Below are 21,245 nucleotides of genomic sequence, written 5' to 3' on the forward strand. Positions count from 1 at the left end.
CATCTATTTAAAACAGGTGTTTATTTGCTGAAATGTGTGCCGATGCCCGGCTATTAAAAGGGATGGCAACTATTTGAAACTCTGCGTTTAATTGAAGTTTTAAGGTAAACACACATCTGAAACAACACAATATTGTGGTGTGATGTGGGTGTCCAGACTTTCACTGTCTGCTCAGCTCCTCCGCCTCAGTCTGCTGTGGCTTTACCTTTCTGCTGCGGGAGTCTCCCTGTGGGACTGGACACACACCAGGGGAGGTCCCCTGCAGGCTTGGTGTTTGAGGCCCAATGACATAAATAGAGAGGCCTCCCCAAATGCTTTTCAACCGGCACAGGAAGTGCGTGTATGTGTGTGTGTGTGTGTATATATGTGTGTGTGTTAAATGTTAAAGGTGATGACAGAAGTACAGAGGCTTGCTATAGATCTGCTTATCTCCCAGCAGGACCAGGGGAGCATGCTGCTCTATCCCCAATATCACACACACACAGACACACACACAGACACACACATATACAAACACACAGTCACACACAGACAAACGCACACACACATATACAAACACACACACACACACACACACACACACACACACACACACACACACACACACACACACACACACACACACACACACAAACCCCCATACACACGGACAACAGAGAGCCACAGGAGATGGCATGTCCATAATAATCCACTCTAAGCCTAGTGCTGTGCTGGCCCAGCCAGACCATGCACCTGGCACCACTCCACCCTCCTCGCAGCTCCACATCATAGTTTGTGGGTGTGTGTGTGTGTATGTGTGTGTGTGTGTGTGTGTGTGTGTGTGTGTGTGTGTGTGTGTGTGTGTGTGTGTGTGTGTGTGTGTGTGTGTGTGTGTGTGTGTGTGTGTGTGCGTGTGCGAACGTGGTGATAGTGCGACTGAGTGGAAATTCTATCTGTCCTCGCGCGTCACACATTGGTCGATGTTATTTGCCTGACATGATCAATATTGTCTACCCAATCAATATAGATGTACAACTTGGCGGAAGTTCAATTCCCGCTTTTACAAAAATGTATATGAAATCAGTCACTCATCTCTTGCTATCATATTCACTATTGAACTTCATTCAATAACGTTCAATTGATCAGAAAGGTTACTGTGTAGGACTGCTGTAGATTCAGCCTCAAGGGGCGGACCGTTCTCTCTGTGGGCTAAGGTTTTAGATCGGAAGTAATTCGTCTGCGCGCAAGGAAGAAAGTTGTTTACAAACAGAAGAGAAAGTTGGACATGTAGCTAACTCGAGACAGTTACGAAATAGCCTAGAAGAATTCTTCTCCCAAGTTTAACACTCCGATGGGTTTTTACTTTAAGTAAGTAATATGTTCACGGTTTGAAAATGAAATATGCTAGATTTTAAGTTTGAATAGTCAGCTGTGTTGGCTAGCTTGCTAAAATACTGTTAACTCACCTGACAGACATCTGATTCTGGCAGTTATAACATTATAACTGCCAGCTAGCTAGAGGATGATGCCTTACCTTTGTCAAATGTGTTTTAATGTGTCATAATTACAGACATTTCTTCTCTATAGAACAAACTAAGTTTTCTGTTGTTATTTGTTCCCGGATGTTGTCGTTTAACGTCATTAGTTAGCTAACTAACAGCTCGAGCCAGACTCTGAGACCCTGTTATTCAAACCTTGGGCACGAGGGAGTCAGCAAAGCTCCCTACTAGCCAACAATGGTATGATGTGATGTGTTTGGTATTGGGTTACAAGTGTGTGTGTGTGTGTGTGTGTGTGTGTGTGAAACAGGTCACATGGTTTTGTGTGGCATGCTGATGTTTGTATGTATACCTCCTCCCTCCTGTCTTCCAGGTAGCTGAGTAAGAGGAGCAGGTGTGTATGGTTGCAGGTGTGAGAACCCACCCGGGGTCAGAAGTCAGGGAGGATGTCAGAGGAAGGGGGCAAGCTGACGCTGAGGCGTCTTGAGGGGCCAATCCACAAGTTCACTAAAGTAGCCCTGCCGACAGACCTAGAAAGACTACAGAGACACCACAGCAATATACTGAAGGTAACACACACACACACATATATATATACACACGCAAACTCACATCACCGACCATTGGAAGTTACTGAAGAACCACACACAGAGAAGCAGCAACTGAGCTTGTTATTGTCTTACAGTTCCAGCATAGTGGACAATGGGATCGCCTTCATCAGGAGCACATCAATGCCAGCCGCACTGTGCAGGTAAAACATAGACACACACACACTGGTCTTGTGCTGAGTATATACGGTATGTTGTGACTGTGTGCTGTGTGCCTGCAGGAGATCAGGAGTGTGTATGTAAAATTGAGTGTGTGTGTGTGTGTGTGTGTGTGTAAAGGGCTGCACAGTGTGTTTTCACACTGACACCACCATGTCTCTGGAAGTGAAGGATTCATCCCCACCTCCTTCCCTCACACACACACACACACACACACACACACACACACACACACACACACACACACACACACTCAAAACACACTGGGAGGGGCAGAGTGCTTTCCTGTGTGGTGTGTGTGTGTTTCTGTCCGCTGGGCTGGGTGTGTGTAAGGAAGCTGAAGATGGGTGATGATACACAAGAACATGCAGCACAGATAGAGAAGTAGAGAGAGAGCAAGAAAGGCAGAGGGAAGCAGAGAAAGACAGTGTCACCCCCCCCACTCTCTAGGCAGGAAGTGAAGTCTCTAGCAGGAAGTGGGCTCCTCTGCTTTCTGTATTTCTGTCTGCACGCCTCTATTTTCATCCATCACTCATCTATTCATCCCTTTCTCCTAACTGTGAATATTATTATAGACTCCCCTCTCTGCTGCTCATCCCTTTGAGGGAATAGGTTAGGTAGTTTAGACAGCACACTACAGATCACTACCACGCTCCATTCCCCCAGAGGGCAGCAGCAACCTTGTCCAGGTGGTTGATAAGCACATTCGGTGCTGTCAATTAGGGTGATTGTCAGTCAGAGTACCGGCTCGGAAAGCCTGCTGGTTTGTTTTGGGTTCTTTTAGTTTGGGCGTGCCTTTGCTATTTTTCCTTCTTGAACATATTTATGTTTAGTCACCATCTGAACATATAATAATCCACTTGGACCGGCCGACCAAGAGGTGAAGACGGAGCTGGCCCTGGACCAACGGTAAGGTAGCTGTCTCCTGGGTACATACATTCACACCTAGACGCATATGCTGATTTCTCACACAGACACACGTCAAATCAGGTTACAGACCAGTTAACTAGGCCTAAGACCCTCTAGACTTAGTGAGTGCAACAATATTAGCAGGCTAGTGAATCGGTTTCGTAACGCCCTGTGTGTGTGTTGGTGGGGCAGGGCCTATTTAGCAACGTGTGCCTGGTTTCACTTTCTCCCTGGTGTTTACTGTGTGTTTGTCTGTCTGTCAGTTACACACTCCTACACATCTTTCAATCAGTAGCCCTTAGTTCTGTAAACGTCTTTTGCCAATTTTTTGGGCCGATTTTTAATAAATCCTCTTCGATGTAAAGTCCCCTGTTTAGGGGACCTGCGTGGTTCTGGTACCGGTTCTGACTGAAAGTTTTGCTTATAAATCGATGGAGTTGGCTTGCATTGAGCGGTAGCCCTGATTTTTCCAGACCCGGTAGTATGTCTCTTCTGCCTGTAAGAAGCAGCATATGCCTGGAATCCTTTCACCATAATGCAGCGAGGGGGTGGTTTCATCACTGTACCACATTCACATCCATTTATAGCCAGTAGTCTAAAATCATGAATAGATTTGAAACAAAACCCACTTTCTGTTTGTGATAGACGGACACTATTTATATGAGATGAAAGGCCTAACGAGTTCAGGAAATATTCACAGTGATGGGGGCAGACGTTTTGATCAAGATACCTTTAGAAAATATGCCCATTTTCTCTAACAATAAATATACAAATATGTATTATACAGAAATCTTATAGTTAGTCGTTTTATAAATTGATTATACTATATTTAGAACAAATATAAGTCATTTCAAGCCTTATTTATACAGTTTAGTTATAGGATATCCATCTATAACATATTTGTATCATGTTTGTGCTGTGTACTTGATCTTGTGTTTTGAAAAGTGACTACACCTCACCAGTCTAACTGTTTTACCAGAAAGGTGAAATTGTAACCTTAGAGTTTGCAGCATTACTAGTTATTGTTTATGGCCCTCTCATGGTAAATAATGACTTTAGGGGATTACGTAGATTACATTTAAGAGGTTTTAACCAACCTTCTCCAGCAGCACAGAGAGTTCATTCACCTGTTAATGTTCTTATTGTTGATGTTCTTTGTGTGTGTGTGTGTGTGTGTGTGTGTGTGTGTGTGTGTGTGTGTGTGTGTGTGTGTGTGTGTGTGTGTGTGTGTGTGATCTGTGAAGCAAATGCTAACAGGTCTTTAGTGTTCTGACAGGTGTGTCTCCCGTGGCCATAGCGGCTCAATGCTAATCCAGTCTGCAGCTGTGTGTGTATGTTTATTCATCATGTCTAATTAGCGTGGGAGCATCTATTGGTCATGACCTCCTGACCTCTGCCCTGGGGCTGATGGGTACAACCAGGGGAGGCCATCTAACACCCTCCTACTTCCCCCTCCTCACTCCTCCTCCCAGCAGAGACACTGGAACCTGTCTGTCTGTATGAGGGTGTACTTCTCTCTGTCTCGTGCCTCTTTTTTAAATCTATCTGTTGGGAAGTTGAACTACTTGTTGAACCTCTCTCTCACTCTGTAGCAGTTGAGGGCTAATGTTAGAGAGATGGAGAAGCTGTGTGGACGTGTCCGCCCGGAGGACGGCCCCGCCCTGGAGAGGCTGGTTCAGCCAATCAGAGACCGAGCATCTGCTGCCGCGCAAGACTTCCTACTCCTGCATTCTAACCCCGCCCCTCTGCCACAGGCACCACGCCCCCCAGGCCACTCATCCTCAGGTAGCACCGCCCCCTTCCCTTCTATTCAACAACATCAGTTTATTCCATTCTATGGCAGCCATGTTAGCTCTTCCTTTATTGACCAATAAACCAACTAATAAATCATCTAAATGCTCATTATGAATTTCAGAAGCAGTAACATGTCCAGATCTAAAGTTGGTCACTCTGGTTCTCACTGACCTTGTCCATTAGGTGGTTCCCATGGTGATGATGTGGGCAGGGAGCCCCCTCCTGTCAATCAAACGCAGCTCCTCCTCCCAGTGATCCCCCTCAACGAGAGTGCTGCCGAGTCCTGGGACACCCTGGAGGAGGTGGGAATATTTGGGCCCCTTGTACTGTATTCACAAATTGTCTTAATAATAGATTAAGAGATCATAATATTTATTCATGTCTTTAATATGTCATATAGTAGGTTTTTGTTTGTGTGTTATTGTTGCTGTGTTAATATGAGTTTGTTTTGTCAGGACCTGAAGGAGCTTAGCGGTTTGGTGACAGAGTTCTCTCTGCTGGTCCATGTGAGTATGCTATGTACAGTGCATTTGGAAAGTATTCCCCTTGACTGTTTCCACATTTTGTTACGTTAGAGCCTAATTCTAAAATGTATTAAATTGTTTTCCTCATCAATCTACACACAATACCCCATAATGACGAAGCAAAAACTGTTTTGTAGACATTTTTGCTAATAAAAACAGAAATATCACATTTACTTAAGGATTCAGACCTTTTACTCAGTACTTTGTTGAAGCACCTTTAGCAGCGATTACAGCCTCAAGTCTTCTAGGGTATGACTCTACAAACTTGACACACCTTTATTTGGGGAGTTTCTCCCATTCTTCTCTACAGATCCTCTCAAGCTCTGTCAGGTTGGATGGGGAGCGTTGCTGCACAGCTATTTTCAGGTCTCTCCAGAGATGTTCGATCGGCTACAAGTCCGGGCTCTGGCTGGGCCACTCAAGGATATTCAGAGACTTGTCCCGAAGCCACTCCTGTGTTGTCTTGGCTGTGTGGTTTTCATCAAGGATCTCTCTGTACTTTGCTCCGTTCATCTTCCCTCAATCCTGACTAGTCTTCCAGTCCCTGCAGCTGAAAAACATCCCCACAGCATGATGCTGCCACCACCATGCTTCACCATAGGGATGGTGCCAGGTTTCCTCCAGATGTGACGCTTGACATTCAGGCCAAAGAGTTCAATCTTGTTTCAGCAGACCAGAGAATCTTGTTTCTCATGGTCTCAGAGTCCTTTAGGTGCCTTTTGAAATCAAATACATTTTTTTGGGTCACATACACATGGTTAGCAGATGTTATTGCGAGTGTAGCGAAATGCTTGTGGCAGGTGGGCTGTCATGTGCCTTTTCCTGAGGAGGGGCTTCCTTTTGGCCACTCTACCATAAAGGCCTGATTGGTGGAGTGCTGCAGAGATGGTTGTCCTTCTGGAAGGTTCTCCCATCTCCACAGAGGCACTCTGGAGCTCTGTCAGAGTGACCATCAGGTTCTTGGTCACCTTCCTGACCAAGGACCTTCTCCCCTGATTGCTCAGTTTGGCCGGCCAGCTCTAGGAAGAGTCTTGGTGGTTCCAAACTTCTTCCATTTAAGAATGATGGAGGCCACTGGGATCTTCAATGCCGCAGACATGTTTCTGTACCCTTCCCCAGATCTGTGCCTCGACACAATCTTGTCTCGGAGCTGTACGGACAATTTCTTCAACCTCATGGCTTGGTTTTTGATCTGACATGCATTGTCAACTGGGACCTTATATAGACAGGTGTGAGCCTTTTCAAATCATGTCCAATCAATTGAATTTGCCACAGGTGGACTCCAATCAAGTTGTAGAAACAATCAATGGAAACAGGATGCACCTGAGCTCCATTTCGAGTCTCATAGCAAAGGTGCTGAATACTTAAAAATACTTAACCTGTTTTCATTTTGTCATTATGGGGTATTGTGTGTAGATAGATGAGGACAATTTAAAAAAAAATGTAATCCATCTAAGAATAAGGTTGTAACATAACAAAATGTTGAAAAAGAGAAGGGGTCTGAATACTTCCCGAATGTAATTTACAGTGGGGGGAAAAAGTATTTGATCCCCTGCTGATTTTGTACGTTTGCCCACTGATAAAGAAAGGATCAGTCTATAATTTTAATGGTAGGTTTATTTGAAAATATCCAGAAAAACGCATGTCAAAAATGTTATAAATTGATTTGCATTTTAATGAGGGAAATAAGTATTTGACCCCCTCTCAATCAGAAAGATTTCTGGCTCCCAGGTGTCTTTTATACAGGTAACGAGCTGAGATTAGGAGCACACTCTTAAAGGGAGTGCTCCTAACCGCAGCTTGTTACCTGTAAAAAAGACACCTGTCCACAGAAGCAATCAATCAATCAGATTCCAAACTCTCCACCATGACCAAGACCAAAGAGCTCTCCAAGGATGTCAGGGACAAGATTGTAGACCTACACAAGGCTGGAATGGGCTACAAGACCATCACCAAGCAGCTTGGTGAGAAGGTGACAACATTTGGTGCGATTATTCGCAAATGGAAGAAACACAAAAGAACTGTCAATATCCCTCGGCCTGGGGCTCCATGCAAGATCTCACCTCGTGGGGTTGCAATGATCATGAGAACGGTGCGGAATCAGCCCAGAACTACACGGGAGGATCTTGTCAATGATCTCAAGGCAGCTGGGACCATAGTCACCAAGAAAACAATTGGTAACACACTACGCCGTGAAGGACTGAAATCCTGCAGCGCCCGCCAGGTCCCCCTGCTCAAGACAGCACATATACATGCCCGTCTGAAGTTTGCCAATGAACATCTGAATGATTCAGAGGACAACTGGTGAAAGTGTTGTGGTCAGATGAGACCAAAATGGAGCTCTTTGGCATCAACTCAACTCGCCGTGTTTGGAGGAGGAGGAATGCTGCCTATGACCCCAAGAACACCATCTCCACCGTCAAACATGGAGGTGGAAACATTATGCTTTGGGGGTGTTATTCTGCTAAGGGGACAGGACAACTTCACCGCATCAAAGGGACGATGGACAGGGCCATGTACCGTCAAATCTTGGGTGAGAACCTCCTTCCCTTAGCCAAGGCATTGAAAATGGGTCGTGGATGGGTATTCCAGCATGACAATGACCCAAAACACACAGCCAAGGCAACAAAGGAGTGGCTCAAGAAGAAGCACATTAAGGTCCTGGAGTGGCCTAGCCAGTCTCCAGACCTTAATCCCATAGAAAATCTGTGGAGGGAGCTGAAGGTTCGAGTTGCCAAACGTCAGCCTTGAAACCTTAATGACTTGGAGAAGATCTGCAAAGAGGAGTGGGACAAAATCCCTCCTGAGATGTGTGCAAACCTGGTGGCAAACTACAAGAAACTTCTGACCTCTGTGATTGCCAACAAGGGTTTTGCCACCAAGTACTAAGTCATGTTTTGCAGAGGGGTCAAATACTTATTTCCCTCATTAAAATGCAAATCATTTTATAACATTTTTGACATGTGTTTTTCTGGATTTTTTTGTTGTTATTCTGTCTCTCACTGTTCAAATAAACCTACCATTAAAATTATAGACTGATCATTTCTTTGTCAGTGGTCAAACGTACAAAATCAGCAGGGGACCAAATACTTTTCCCCCCACTGTATGTACTCTGTGTGTGTGTGTGTGTGTGTGTGTGTGTGTGTGTGTGATTGAGTGCTGACAAGGTCAGCAGATAATGCCTTTCTGGTGTCTAATGAGACAGGATGAATGACAGGGACATGGCTACGTAACATAGATAGCCTGCTGCGGCTACGCTAACCATTCTGTTAGCACACAGGGCAGTGAGGGCACTGACAGACAGTGTAGTGAGCGACAGCTAGCCTAGCGTCTGTCTGTCTGGTTGGATTCATGCTGGGGCTCCTTAGAGAGCAGGTCACAGCACACCACAGGTTACTGGAGTGGGGCTGCAGGCAGGTGTACTGCTGGGGGAGGGGGGATGGTAGAAAATGGGCCATAGGGGAGAGGTGGGAGACGAGAGAAGATAGGAGAGAAGGGGGCTGTGTGTCCATGGGGAGGAGAGAGGAGAGTGCCGTGGGAGAGAACCCAGGCAACAGGGCGTATTGTAGGCCAGGAGGAAAACAGACGACTCTGATTATCACTCTATCCTCTGGGAACGAAAGAGCGATAGGAGGGAGAGTGGGAGGAAGGGAGGGTTTAAACATGGTGAGAGAGGAGGGCAGAAAGTAGAGAGAGAGATTTTGGGAGAGAGAGAGACGAGACCGAGAGGAGATTGTTTTGGAGAAGAGAGCATAAAGATGTTTTAGTGCTGTGGTCTCTCTGGGGTGACTGGTGTCATTCAGGGACCAATACTCAGCCTCTCAACCACAGGGTAAACACTGCTGTGTGTCGGTGTTTGTACCTGCCTGGGGATTTGAGAGAGAGAGAGAGGGGGACAGAGACAGGCAAGGTGAGATGTTCAGACGCAGCCTGCTAGTGTCTGACTGAAGCACTCATCTCCCCCTGTTCCACTGGCTGGAGCCTAGAAGCTCCACATCCACCAACAACCATACATACATCTGGGATTTAAAGGGAGGGAGGGTGAAGAAATGGGAACCGAAGTGAACATGAGTGGGGGAGAGATGTGAGGACTGAGGAGAGGAGTAAAGGCGACAGCATGCTTCGGTTCAGAACGAGTGTGCTCGCATAAACCCTTAAAAGACCTTTGTTTGAAATACCAAGCAGATCTTAGTCGCGCAATTTTACATCCAAGATGTTTGGTGCAGTCTCCTTGAATGACATCAAACATTTAATTGAAGAATCTACTGTTGACCAATCACAGATGAAAGGGCGTAGACTTCGGCTACTGACTTCGGCATGCCTGGAGAAAATGTTTTGTTAGCATGGCCGGAAAAACCCTCACCGAAGACCAAAACTAACAAAAGCGTCACAAAATGCCATCATAATATATGCACGGCTGGGAAGCATGCGGACACCTGAAGGGAGAGGAGAATGATGGAGGGAGGGAGGGGACCATAACGGAGAGGAGGGAGTTAGGGGGCAGTAAGGGAGAGGAGAATGATGGAGGGAGGGAGGGGACCATAACGGAGAGGAGGGAGTTAGGGGGCAGTAAGGGAGAGGAGAATGATGGAGGGAGGGAGGGAGGGGACCATAACGGAGAGGAGGGAGTTAGGGGGCAGTAAGGGAAAGGAGAATGATGGAGGGAGGGAGGGGACCATAACGGAGAGGAGGGAGTTAGGGGGCAGTAAGGGAGAGGAGAATGATGGAGGGAGGGAGGGGACCATAACGGAGAGGAGGGAGTTAGGGGGCAGTAAGGGAGAGGAGAATGATGGAGGGAGGGAGGGGACCGTAACGGAGAGGAGGGAGTTAGGGGCAGTAAGGGAGGGAGTTAGGGGGCAGTAAGGGAGGGAGTTAGGGGGCAGTAAGGGAGGGAGTTAGGGGGCAGTAAGGGAGGGAGTTAGGGGCAGTAAGGGAGGGAGTTAGGGGGCAGTAAGGGAGAGGGAGGGAGTTAGGGGGCAGTAAGGGAGGGAGTTAGGGGGCAGTAAGGGAGGGAGTTAGGGGGCAGTAAGGGAGGGAGTTAGGGGGCAGTAAGGGAGGGAATTAGGGGGCAGTAAGGGAGAGGGAGGGAGTTAGGGGCAGTAAGGGAGGGAGTTAGGGGCAGTAAGGGAGGGAGTTAGGGGGCAGTAAGGGAGGGAGTTAGGGGGGCAGTAAGGGTGAGGGAGGGAGTTAGGGGGCAGTAAGGGAGGGAGTTAGGGGGCAGTAAGGGAGAGGGAGGGAGTTAGGGGGCAGTAAGGGAGAGGGAGGGAGTTAGGGGCAGTAAAGGAGGGAGTTAGGGGGCAGTAAGGGAGAGGGAGGGAGTTAGGGGGCAGTAAGGGAGAGGGAGGGAGTTAGGGGGCAGTGAGGGAGAGGGAGGGAGTTAGGGGGCAGTTAGGGGGCAGTAAGGGAGAGGGAGGGAGTTAGGGGGCAGTAAGGGAGAGGGAGAAAGTTAAGGGGCAGTAAGGGAGAGGGAGGGAGTTAGGGGGCAGTAAGGGAGAGGGAGGGAGTTAGGGGGCAGTAAGGGAGGGAGTTAGGGGGAGTAAAGGAGAGGGAGGGAGTTAGGGGCAGTAAGGGAGGGAGTTAGGGGGCAGTAAGGGAGAGGGAGGGAGTTAGGGGGCAGTAAGGGAGGGAGTTAGGGGGCAGTAAGGGAGAGGGAGGGGAGTTAGGGGGCAGTAAGGGAGGGAGTTAGGGGGCAGTAAGGGAGAGTGAGGGAGTTAGGGGGCAGTAAGGGAGGGGAGTTAGGGGCAGTAAGGGAGAGGGAGGGAGTTAGGGGGCAGTGAGGGAGAGGGAGGGAGTTAGGGGGCAGTAAGGGAGGGAGTTAGGGGCAGTAAGGGAGAGGGAGGGAGTTAGGGGGCAGTAAGGGAGGGAGTTAGGGGGAGTAAGGGAGGGAGTTAGGGGGCAGTAAGGGAGAGGGAGGGAGTTAGGGGGCAGTAAGGGAGGGAGTAGGGGGCAGTAAGGGAGAGGGAGGGAGTTAGGGGGCAGTAAAGGAGAGGGAGGGAGTTAGGGGCAGTAAAGGAGGGAGTTAGGGGGCAGTAAGGGAGAGGGAGGGGAGTTAGGGGGCAGTAAGGGAGAGGGAGGGAGTTAGGGGGCAGTAAGGGGGAGGGAGTTAGGGGGCAGTGAGGGAGAGGGAGGGAGTTAGGGGGCAGTAAGGGAGGGAGTTAGGGGGCAGTAAGGGAGAGGGAGGGAGTTAGGGGGCAGTAAGGGAGGGAGGTTAGGGGGCAGTAAGGGAGAGTGAAGGAGTTAGGGGGCAGTAAGGGAGGAGTTTAGGGGCAGTAAGGGAGAGGGAGGGAGTTAGGGGGCAGTGAGGGAGAGGGAGGGAGTTAGGGGGGCAGTAAGGGAGGGAGTTAGGGGCAGTAAGGGAGAGGGAGGGAGTTAAGGGGCAGTAAAGGAGAGTGAGGGAGTTAGGGGGCAGTAAGGGAGGGAGTTAGGGGCAGTAAGGGAGAGGGAGGGAGTTAGGGGGCAGTAAGGGAGAGGGAGGGGAGTTAGGGGGCAGTAAGGGAGAGGGAGGGAGTTAGGGGGCAGTAAGGGAGGGAGTTAGGGGGCAGTAAGGGAGAGGGAGGGAGTTAGGGGGCAGTAAGGGAGAGGGAGGGAGTTAGGGGCAGTAAAGGAGGGAGTTAGGGGGCAGTAAGGAAGAGGGAGGGAGTTAGGGGGCAGTAAGGGAGAGGGAGGGAGTTAGGGGGCAGTGAGGGAGAGGGAGGGGGTTAGGGGCAGTAAGGGAGGGAGTTAGGGGGCAGTAAGGGAGAGGGAGGGAGTTAGGGGCAGTAAGGGAGGGAGTTAGGGGCAGTAAGGGAGGGAGTTAGGGGGCAGTAAGGAGAGGGAGGGAGTTAGGGGGCAGTAAGTGAGGGAGTTAGGGGGCAGTAAGGGATTGAGTTAGGGGGCAGTAAGGGAGAGGGAGGGAGTTAGGGGAAGTAAGGGAGGGAGTTAGGGGGCAGTAAGGGAGAGGGGGGGAGTTAGGGGCAGTAAGGGAGGGAGTTAGGGGGGCAGTAAGGGAGAGGGAGGGAGTTAGGGGGCAGTGAGGGAGAGGGAGGGAGTTAGGGGGCAGTAAGGGAGGGAGTTAGGGGCAGTAAGGGAGAGGGAGGGAGGGTTAGGGGGCAGTAAGGGAGGGGTTAGGGGAGTAAGGAGGGAGTTAGGGGGCAGTAAGGGAGAGGGAGGGAGTTAGGGGGCAGTAAGGGAGGGAGTTAGGGGGGCAGTAAGGGAGAGGGAGGGAGTTAGGGGGGCAGTAAAGGAGAGGGAGGGAGTTAGGGGCAGTAAAGGAGGGAGTTAGGGGGCAGTAAGGGAGAGGGAGGGAGTTAGGGGGCAGTAAGGGAGAGGGAGGGAGAGGGAGGGAGTAGGGGGCAGTAAGGGGAGGGAGTTAGGGGGCAGTGAGGGAGAGGGAGGGAGTTAGGGGGCAAGTAGGGAGAGGGAGGGAGTTCGGGGGCAGTAAAGGAGGGAGTTAGGGGCAGTAAGGGAGAGGGAGGGAGTTAGGGGCAGTAAGGGAGAGGGAGGGAGTTAGGGGGCAGTGAGGGAGAGGGAGGGAGTTAGGGGGCAGTAAGGGAGGGGGAGTTAGGGGGGGCAGTAAGGGAGAGGGAGGGAGTTTAGGGGCAGTAAGGGAGAGGGAGGGAGTTAGGGGGCAGTAAGGGAGGGAGTTAGGGGAGTAAAGGAGAGGGAGGGAGTTAGGGGCAGTAAGGGAGGGAGTAGGGGGCGAGTAAGGGAGAGGGAGGGAGTTAGGGGGCAGTAAGGGAGGGAGTTAGGGGGCAGTAAGGGAGGGGAGGGAGTTAGGGGGCAGTAAGGGAGGGAGTTAGGGGGCAGTAAGGGCGAGGGAGGGAGTTAGGGGCAGTGAGGGAGAGGGGGGTGGGTTAGGGGGCAGTAAGGGAGGGAGTTAGGGGCAGTAAGGGAGAGGGAGGAGTTAGGGGGCAGTAAGGGAGGGAGTTAGGGGGAGTAAGGGAGGGAGTTAGGGGGCAGTAAGGGAGAGGGAGGGAGTTAGGGGGCAGTAAGGGAGGGAGTTAGGGGGGCAGTAAGGGAGAGGGAGGGAGTTAGGGGGCAGTAAAGGAGAGGGAGGGAGTTAGGGGCAGTAAAGGAGGGAGTTAGGGGGCAGTAAGGGAGAGGGAGGGAGTTAGGGGGGCAGTAAGGGAGAGGGGAGGGAGTTAGGGGGCAGTAAGTAGGGGAGGGAGTTAGGGGGCAGTGAGGGAGAGGGAGGGAGTTAGGGGGCAGTAAGGGAGGGAGTTAGGGGGCAGTAAGGGAGAGGGAGGGAGTTAGGGGGCAGTAAGGGAGGGAGTTTAGGGGCAGTGAGGGAGAGAGGGAGGGAGTGTTAGGGGGCAGTAAGGGAGGGGAGTTAGGGGCAGTAAGGGGAGGGAGGGAGGTAGTTAAGGGGCAGTAAAGGAGAGTGAGGGAGTTAGGGGGCAGTAAGGGAGGGAGTTAGGGGGCAGTAAGGGAGAGGGAGGGAGTTAGGGGGCAGTAAGGGAGAGGGAGGGAGTTAGGGGGCAGTAAGGGAGAGGGAGGGAGTTAGGGGGCAGTCATAAGGGAGGGACGTTAGGGGGCAGTAAGGGAGCGGGAGGGAGTTAGGGGGCAGTAAGGGAGAGGGAGGGAGTTAGGGGCAGTAAAGGAGGGAGTTAGGGGGCAGTAAGGAAGAGGGAGGGAGTTAGGGGGCAGTAAGGGAGAGGGAGGGAGTTAGGGGGCAGTGAGGGAGAGGGAGGGGGTTAGGGGCAGTAAGGGAGGGGAGTTAGGGGGCAGTAAGGGAGAGGGAGGGAGTTTAGGGGCAGTAAGGGAGGGAGTTAGGGGCAGTAAGGGAGGGAGTTAGGGGGGCAGTAAGTGAGGGAGTTAGGGGGCAGTAAGGGATTGAGTTAGGGGGCAGTAAGGGAGAGGGAGGGAGTTAGGGGGAAGTAAGGGAGGGAGTTAGGGGGCAGTAAGGGAGAGGGGGGGGAGTTAGGGGCAGTAAGGGAGGGAGTTAGGGGGCAGTAAGGGAGAGGGAGGGAGTTAGGGGGGCAGTGAGGGAGAGGGGAGGGAGTTAGGGGGCAGTAAGGGAGGGAGTTAGGGCAGTAAGGGAGAGGGAGGGAGTTAGGGGGCAGTAAGGGAGGGAGTTAGGGGGAGTAAGGGAGGGAGTTAGGGGGGCAGTAAGGGAGAAGGGAGGGAGTTAGGGGGCAGTAAGGGAGGGAGTTAGGGGGCAGTAAGGGAGAGGGAGGGAGTTAGGGGGCAGTAAAGGAGAGGGAGGGAGTTAGGGGCAGTAAAGGAGGGAGTTAGGGGGCAGTAAGGGAGAGGGAGGGAGTTAGGGGGCAGTAAGGGAGGAGGGAGGGAGAGGGAGGGAGTTAGGGGGCAGTAAGGGGGAGGGAGTTAGGGGGCAGTGAGGGAGAGGGAGGGAGTTAGGGGGGCAGTAAGGGAGGGAGTTAGGGGGGCAGTAAGGGAGAGGGAGGGAGTTAGGGGGGCAGTAAGGGAGGGAGTTAGGGGGCAGTAAGGGAGAGTGAAGGAGTTAGGGGGCAGTAAGGGAGGGAGTTAGGGGCAGTAAGGGAGAGTGAAGGAGTTAGGGGGCAGTGAGGGAGAGGGAGGGAGTTAGGGGGCAGTAAGGGAGGGAGTTAGGGGCAGTAAGGGAGAGGGGGGAGTTAAGGGGCAGTAAAGGAGAGTGAGGGAGTTAGGGGGCAGTAAGGGAGGGAGTTAGGGGCAGTAAGGGAGAGGGAGGGAGTTAGGGGGCAGTAAGGGAGAGGGAGGGAGTTAGGGGGCAGTAAGGGAGAGGGAGGGAGTTAGGGGGCAGTAAGGGAGGGAGTTAGGGGGCAGTAAGGGAGAGGGAGGGAGTTAGGGGGCAGTAAGGGAGAGGGAGGGAGTTAGGGGCAGGTAAAGGAGGGAGTTAGGGGGCAGTAAGGAAGAGGGAGGGAGTTAGGGGCAGTAAGGGAGAGGGAGGGAGTTAGGGGGCAGTGAGGGAGAGGGAGGGGGTTAGGGGCAGTAAGGGAGGGAGTTAGGGGCAGTAAGGGAGAGGGAGGGGAGTTAGGGGCAGTAAGGGAGGGAGTTAGGGGCAGTAAGGGAGGGAGTTAGGGGGGCAGTAAGGGAGAGGGAGGGAGTTAGGGGGCAGTAAGGGAGGGTAGTTATGGGGGCAGTAAGGGAGGAGTTAGGGGGCAGTAAGGGAGAGGGAGGGAGTTAGGGGAAGTAAGGGAGGAGTTAGGGGGCAGTAAGGGAGAGGGAGGGAGTTAGGGGGCAGTAAGGGAGAGGGAGGGAGTTAGGGGGCAGTAAGGGAGAGGGAGGGAGTTAGGGGCAGTAAAGGAGTGAGTTAGGGGGCAGTAAGGGAGAGGGAGTTAGGGGGTAGTAAGGGAGAGGGAGGGAGTTAGGGGGCAGAGAGGGTGGGAGTTAGGGGGCAGTAAGGGAGGGAGTTAGGGGGCAGTAAGGGAGAGGGAGGGAGTTAGGGGGCAGTAAGGGAGGGAGTTAGGGGGCAGTAAGGGAGGGAGTTAGGGGCAGTAAGGGAGAGGGAAGGAGTTAGGGGGCAGTAAGGGAGAGGGAGTTAGGGGCAGTAAAGGAGGGAGTTAGGGGGCAGTAAAGGAGGGAGTTAGGGGGCAGTAAGGGTGAGGGAGGGAGTTAGGGGGCAGTAAGGGAGAGGGGAGGGAGTTAGGGGGAGTAAGGGAGAGGGAGGGAGTTAGGGGGCAGTAAGGGAGAGGAAGGGAGTTAGGGGGAGTAAGGGAGAGGGAGGGAGTTAGGGGGCAGTAAGGGAGAGGGAGGGAGTTAGAGGGCAGTGAGTGAGGGAGGGAGTTAGGGGGCAATGAGTGAGGGAGGGAGTTAGGGGCAGTAAGGGAGAGGGAGGGAGTTAGGGGGCAGTAATGGAGGGAGTTAGGGGGCAGTAAGGGAGAGGGAGGGAGTTAGGGGGCAGTAAGGGAGAGGGAGGGAGTTAGGGGGTAGTGAGTGAGGGAGTTAGGGGGCAGTAAGGGAGAGGGAGGGAGTTAGGGGGCAGTAAGGGAGAGGAGGGAGTTAGGGGGCAGTAAGGGAGAGGGACGGAGTTAGGGGCAGTAAGGGAGGGAGTTAGGGGGCAGTAAGGGAGAGGGAGGGAGTTAGGGGCAGTAAGGGAGGGAGTTAGGGGGCAGTAAGGGAGGGAGTTAGGGGGCAGTAAGGGAGAGGGAGGGAGTTAGGGGCAGTAAGGGAGGGAGTTAGGGGGCTGTAAGGGAGAGGGAGGGAGTTAGGGGGCAGTAAGGGAGAGGGAGGGAGTTAGGGGCAGTAAGGGAGAGGGAGGGAGTTAGGGGGCAGTAAGGGAAGGAGTTAGGGGCAGTAAGGGACGGAGTTAGGGGCAGTAAGGGAGGGAGTTAGGGGCAGTAAGGGAGATGAGGAACTTAAAAAAGCTCAGGATTGATCATAGTCATGACTGAAACAGCTACAGAAAATGTATACCTGTTGTCTGAATATTGTCTATCCATATGTAATAAGTAGGTAATGTAAAAAGGTACCATGTCCATAAAATGTTTATAGTATGTACATATAACAACAACAACTACAATAAGGAGGGAGAGAAGGAGAGAAGGATGGATGGTGTCCAGCACACAGGGAGAGAGGGACAGCTGCCACTCTGAATATTTCATGAGCTCCTCACAATAACCCCCCCAGACCCCCTCCTGCCCCAATATAACCCCCCCCAAGACCCCTTCCTACCCCAATATAATCTCCCCAGACCCCCTCCTGCCCCAATATAATCTCCCCCAGACCCTACCTTTTCTACTTTACACCCGCATCACCCCCCACAGACAGACACACACACTCATTTGTGGTGCTGTGTCGAGAGGGACCAAGTCAGCGGTGTGTGTCTCCAGTGTATAAACCCTTTCTGTGTGTGTGTGTGTGTGTGTGTGTGTGTGTTTGTCAGTCCCAGCAGGAAGAGATTGACAGCATAGAGGAGAACGTCAACACAGCAGCAGCCAACGTGGAGGAGGGGACCAGGAGCCTCGGGAAGGTGCGTGTTAGCGTGTACACACGCGCGCGTGTGTGTGTGTGTGTGTGTGTGTGGTGTTTGGGAGATCGATGGCACTTTGCCTCCCAGCCATTCTACAACGTTTGTCCCTATTGATCCAGCAGAATACGGAGGAAAGCTGCAATTAAAGAAATAGAGAGAATAGATGGAGAGAGGGGTTAAGAGGTACAGTGATGGAGGGAGGGAGAGAGGGGTTGAGTAGGGGGTGTTGTCAATGGAGAGTGCAAGGTGTGTGTGTGTGGGGGTGCAGGAGGCGACGAGAGGTATGAAGGGCTATTTAATAGCTCTTCAGGAGCAGCGTTTGGCCTCCCACTGTTGGCTCAATACACACACACACCCTCAGAATAAAGTCAGACTGACAGCTCAATACCCACAGACATATTACAAGCTCAGTGTGGTATGTCGTGTGAGTTCTATACGGCTGAACAGACGCTGCACGTACACACCCTTTGTGAGTCTAGTTGCAGCCAAAATATCACAATATTAAAAAATGTGGTCTATTTAAGCGTAAATGCACCACCTCTCACCCCATGTTTTGATTGATAAATGGAACTTCAACTCAATTCAACTTCCTGAATTGATGAAGTTGAAATGGGATTGAGCCCATATTGAGGTCCAGAATATTCTAGGGTATGGGTGTGGCTGTGCTGTTAAGGGATCCTGAGTGGTCTAAGCGGTCTAAGGCACTGCATCGCAGTGCTAAAGGCATCACTACAGACCCGGGTTCGATCCTGGACTGTATCACAACCGGCCGTGATCGGGAGTCCCATAGGGCGGCGCACAATCTTAGATTAATTCCGACTATTTTGAGGAAGTGTATTCTGGCTACGGCATCTCTAAATGGACAAATAGTACTATTGCTGCTTTTTTTCAAGTTTTTTAAGGGAGTATGCGCACACACTCGTTAGGCTAGGCGTCAGCTGAACTGAAGCATGCTGAGGCCTTTAGAAGCAGTGTGTGTAGATAGAAGAGAGGTCAGACAGCAGTGTGTGTAGATAGAAGAGGTGTCAGACAGCAGTGTGTGTAGATAGAAGAGGTGTCAGACAGCAGTGTGTGTAGATAGAAGAGGTGTCAGACAGCAGTGTGTGTAGATAGAAGAGAGGTCAGACAGCAGTGTGTGTAGATAGAAGAGGTGTCAGACAGCAGTGTGTGTAGATAGAAGAGGTGTCAGACAGCAGTGTGTGTAGATAGAAGAGGTGTCAGACAGCAGTGTGTGTAGATAGAAGAGGTGTCAGACAGCAGTGTGTGTAGATAGAAGAGGTGTCAGACAACAGTGTGTGTAGATAGAAGAGGTGTCAGACAGCAGTGTGTGTAGATAGAAGAGGTGTCAGACAGCAGTGTGTGTAGATAGAAGAGTTGTCAGACAGCAGTGTGTGTAGATAGAAGAGGTGTCAGACAGCAGTGTGTGTAGATAGAAGAGTTGTCAGACAGCAGTGTGTGTAGATAGAAGAGGTGTCAGACAGCAGTGTGTTATCTGTCATCAGGACAGGTACCATTACACCCCTGCACTCTGAACTTTCACTCCCTCTGGTTAATTAAAATGACCTTCGCTGCCATGAGGTGAGGGGCTGGGAGGGCGTTTGAACTGGATCCATTTAACTGTTAATCTGTTAATCAACCGTGGGAGGGGGTAGTGTGTGTGTGGCGGAATGTTCAGAGGAGTCACTCATTTACAGCCATCAGTCTAAAGGAGCGTCTTCCTCTCTGAAGATAACAGTATTAATAAACACACACACACCTCATTTCTCCAATTTTAATACATGTGGGTAATTAAAGTGTACAGCTTTGATGATGGTGTGTGCGCATGTGTTGCTGTTTGTGTGTGTACATTTGTGTGTGTGATCATGAAAGGCCAGGTAGATCTGAAGACTTCTCGCTTACTGTGTGTCTTAGAACATCAAAGGAATAACCCCCCTGAGTGTGTGTGTGTTATAGGTGTGTTGATTTGTCCCAAGTGAAGTTTCTTCTTATTTCCTTGTCTTTTTAATTGAATTTAAGAATCTTTATTGGCATAAAAGTGAAGAAACCGAGACTGTCAATGCATGTAGTGACTCGTCTATCCTTCTGTCTTCCCTCCAGGCGGTGGGCTACAGGCTGGCAGTGTTACCCGTGGCGGGGGCAGTGTTAGGGGGGGTGTTGGGTGGTCCGCTGGGCCTTCTGGTGGGGTTCAAGGCAGCGGGGGTGGCAGCAGCGCTTGGAGGGGGGGCTCTGGGGTTTGCAGGGGGGAACCTGGTCCAGAAGAAACGCAGAGCTAGAGTAGAGTCCCAGATGAACCAGCTCACTGCACCCCCTACGGAACCAGAACCACCGCTGGACAAGGACAAGTGACTTCTGATTGGTCGTGGCGGGACCTCTGACCTCCAGAAGCCTACACTGGTCCAGGTACTGCCCGACTACATTGCAGACGCATGCTAGAGCTTACATATCAGCTAACCACATCATATGATATAGCAATCTGATGCCCGACTGCACAGTTGAAGTGGCGCACAACCATTGGTTGATGCAATGCAACGCCTGCGCATCTAGTCAGGCAGGAACTCAACCAAGATATCCCTCAGACTGACTGTCCGCTCAAACAATCTGTTGTTTGACCAATAGATTTGCTCTCTTTACTGTGGTAATAAGGAACTCCTTCTCGCTGCCAATAGACCGAGGAGAGGTCTGTCAAGAGAAGCCTGCCACTGGGATCTACCACTTCCCAATCAATAGGACTTTTAAACATCGTAGGAGAGCCTTGTTGAGGACCTGAGTGTGAAAGGGAGGTGTGTGTGTGTGTGTGTGAATGCTGTGTTAGTTGAGTGTGATGTACTGTCCAGTGTTTCCAGATTTCTATTAAATATGACCTACACATTTTTACAATATAAATTAATTCGTTTTCCTTCCAAATCTTTTAAATATGTTAAAAAGCAGCTTTGTGTTGGAATGGTGTGGGCGTATACTGATCTTAAATATTCATGCGAGTAGACCGCTGATTGGCCAGCTCATCCTCCTCAGGATGACATCATCCTCTGAGGAAACATTTTTTTTTTTCCCCCTACAATTGTTTTGCCCACAAATACAAGTATAGGATGAGTCAACATTATCTGGGTATGAGATTACAGAACTTTCACTGCACAGTTACTTTAAGTGTATGATTATATATTATGAAAAGATGTGCGTTATTAGTAGCAAACACTACAGCCTGCCTAGTTTTGTAACATAAGTCATGCTGTTTGGTGCCTTTTAGTACAGACGGAGAGATGGTAGTTTTATTAGTCATGTTATTATGTGTTTCTTGGACAGACTGTCTTAACTACCTTCAGTCTTTATCAAATACACACTCAGTGCCAAAGCCAGACACTGCCTGGGTCAAGCAGTCACCCATCTCTCTAGTTTATGAACTTATTGATGTTTATCTGAGTCTGCCAATATGTCTGCTGCTCTGCTTACAGTATACAGCTCATTAACAGAGGGAGGAGGGAGAGAAGAGGGGGAGGTATAAACAGCAGTAAATGTCAAGACTGTGTCCTGGTCTGAACCCTGCTGGAGAGGAGCCTCTGACAGACTGGAATGTGTCAATTTGACAGACTGGGGAGCAGAGAATAAGAGTGAGTGATTGAGAAAGGTTAGGAGGATAAACACAGCTGTCCTGGGTGTACCCATTACCAGGTAGAACGTTGTGATGAGTGTGAGGCCAAAGTTTCCCCTCTTAAAAGTGCCACCAGAGAAGCAGGTCACACCTGATGTCATCTACTACAAGTGACCTGTAACCTCTGAACTCAGACCGGGACCAACTAAATATGGATGCTCTTAATCTATGTGATGATTTACTGGGGTTTTATATTTGCCAAAGAAAACCAATAAAATCTGCTTCTGATGAAGGAATTGT

General features: G+C 50.7%; 1 protein-coding gene across 2 annotated transcripts; it reads left to right on the top strand.

The window, feature by feature from the left end:
• Window positions 1-1,191: 1,191 nt before the first annotated feature.
• Window positions 1,192-21,241, top strand: LOC115181012 (syntaxin-17). 2 transcript variants are annotated; one of them, XM_029743123.1, is made up of 8 exons: window positions 1,192-1,347; window positions 1,852-2,047; window positions 2,164-2,229; window positions 4,747-4,939; window positions 5,132-5,250; window positions 5,404-5,454; window positions 17,273-17,359; window positions 19,457-21,241. In XM_029743123.1, exons 2-8 carry the CDS (start codon window positions 1,925-1,927, stop codon window positions 19,703-19,705), a joined length of 888 nt encoding a protein of 295 aa, XP_029598983.1. In that variant the 5' UTR covers window positions 1,192-1,347; window positions 1,852-1,924; the 3' UTR covers window positions 19,706-21,241. The 2 variants fall into 2 exon arrangements, with proteins under 2 accessions (XP_029598983.1, XP_029598984.1); XM_029743124.1 differs by having other exon boundaries at window positions 4,750-4,939.
• Window positions 21,242-21,245: the final 4 nt, after the last annotated feature.

This window comes from Salmo trutta, unplaced genomic scaffold, assembly GCF_901001165.1.
Source record: "Salmo trutta unplaced genomic scaffold, fSalTru1.1, whole genome shotgun sequence".
Taxonomy (NCBI): domain Eukaryota; kingdom Metazoa; phylum Chordata; class Actinopteri; order Salmoniformes; family Salmonidae; genus Salmo; species Salmo trutta.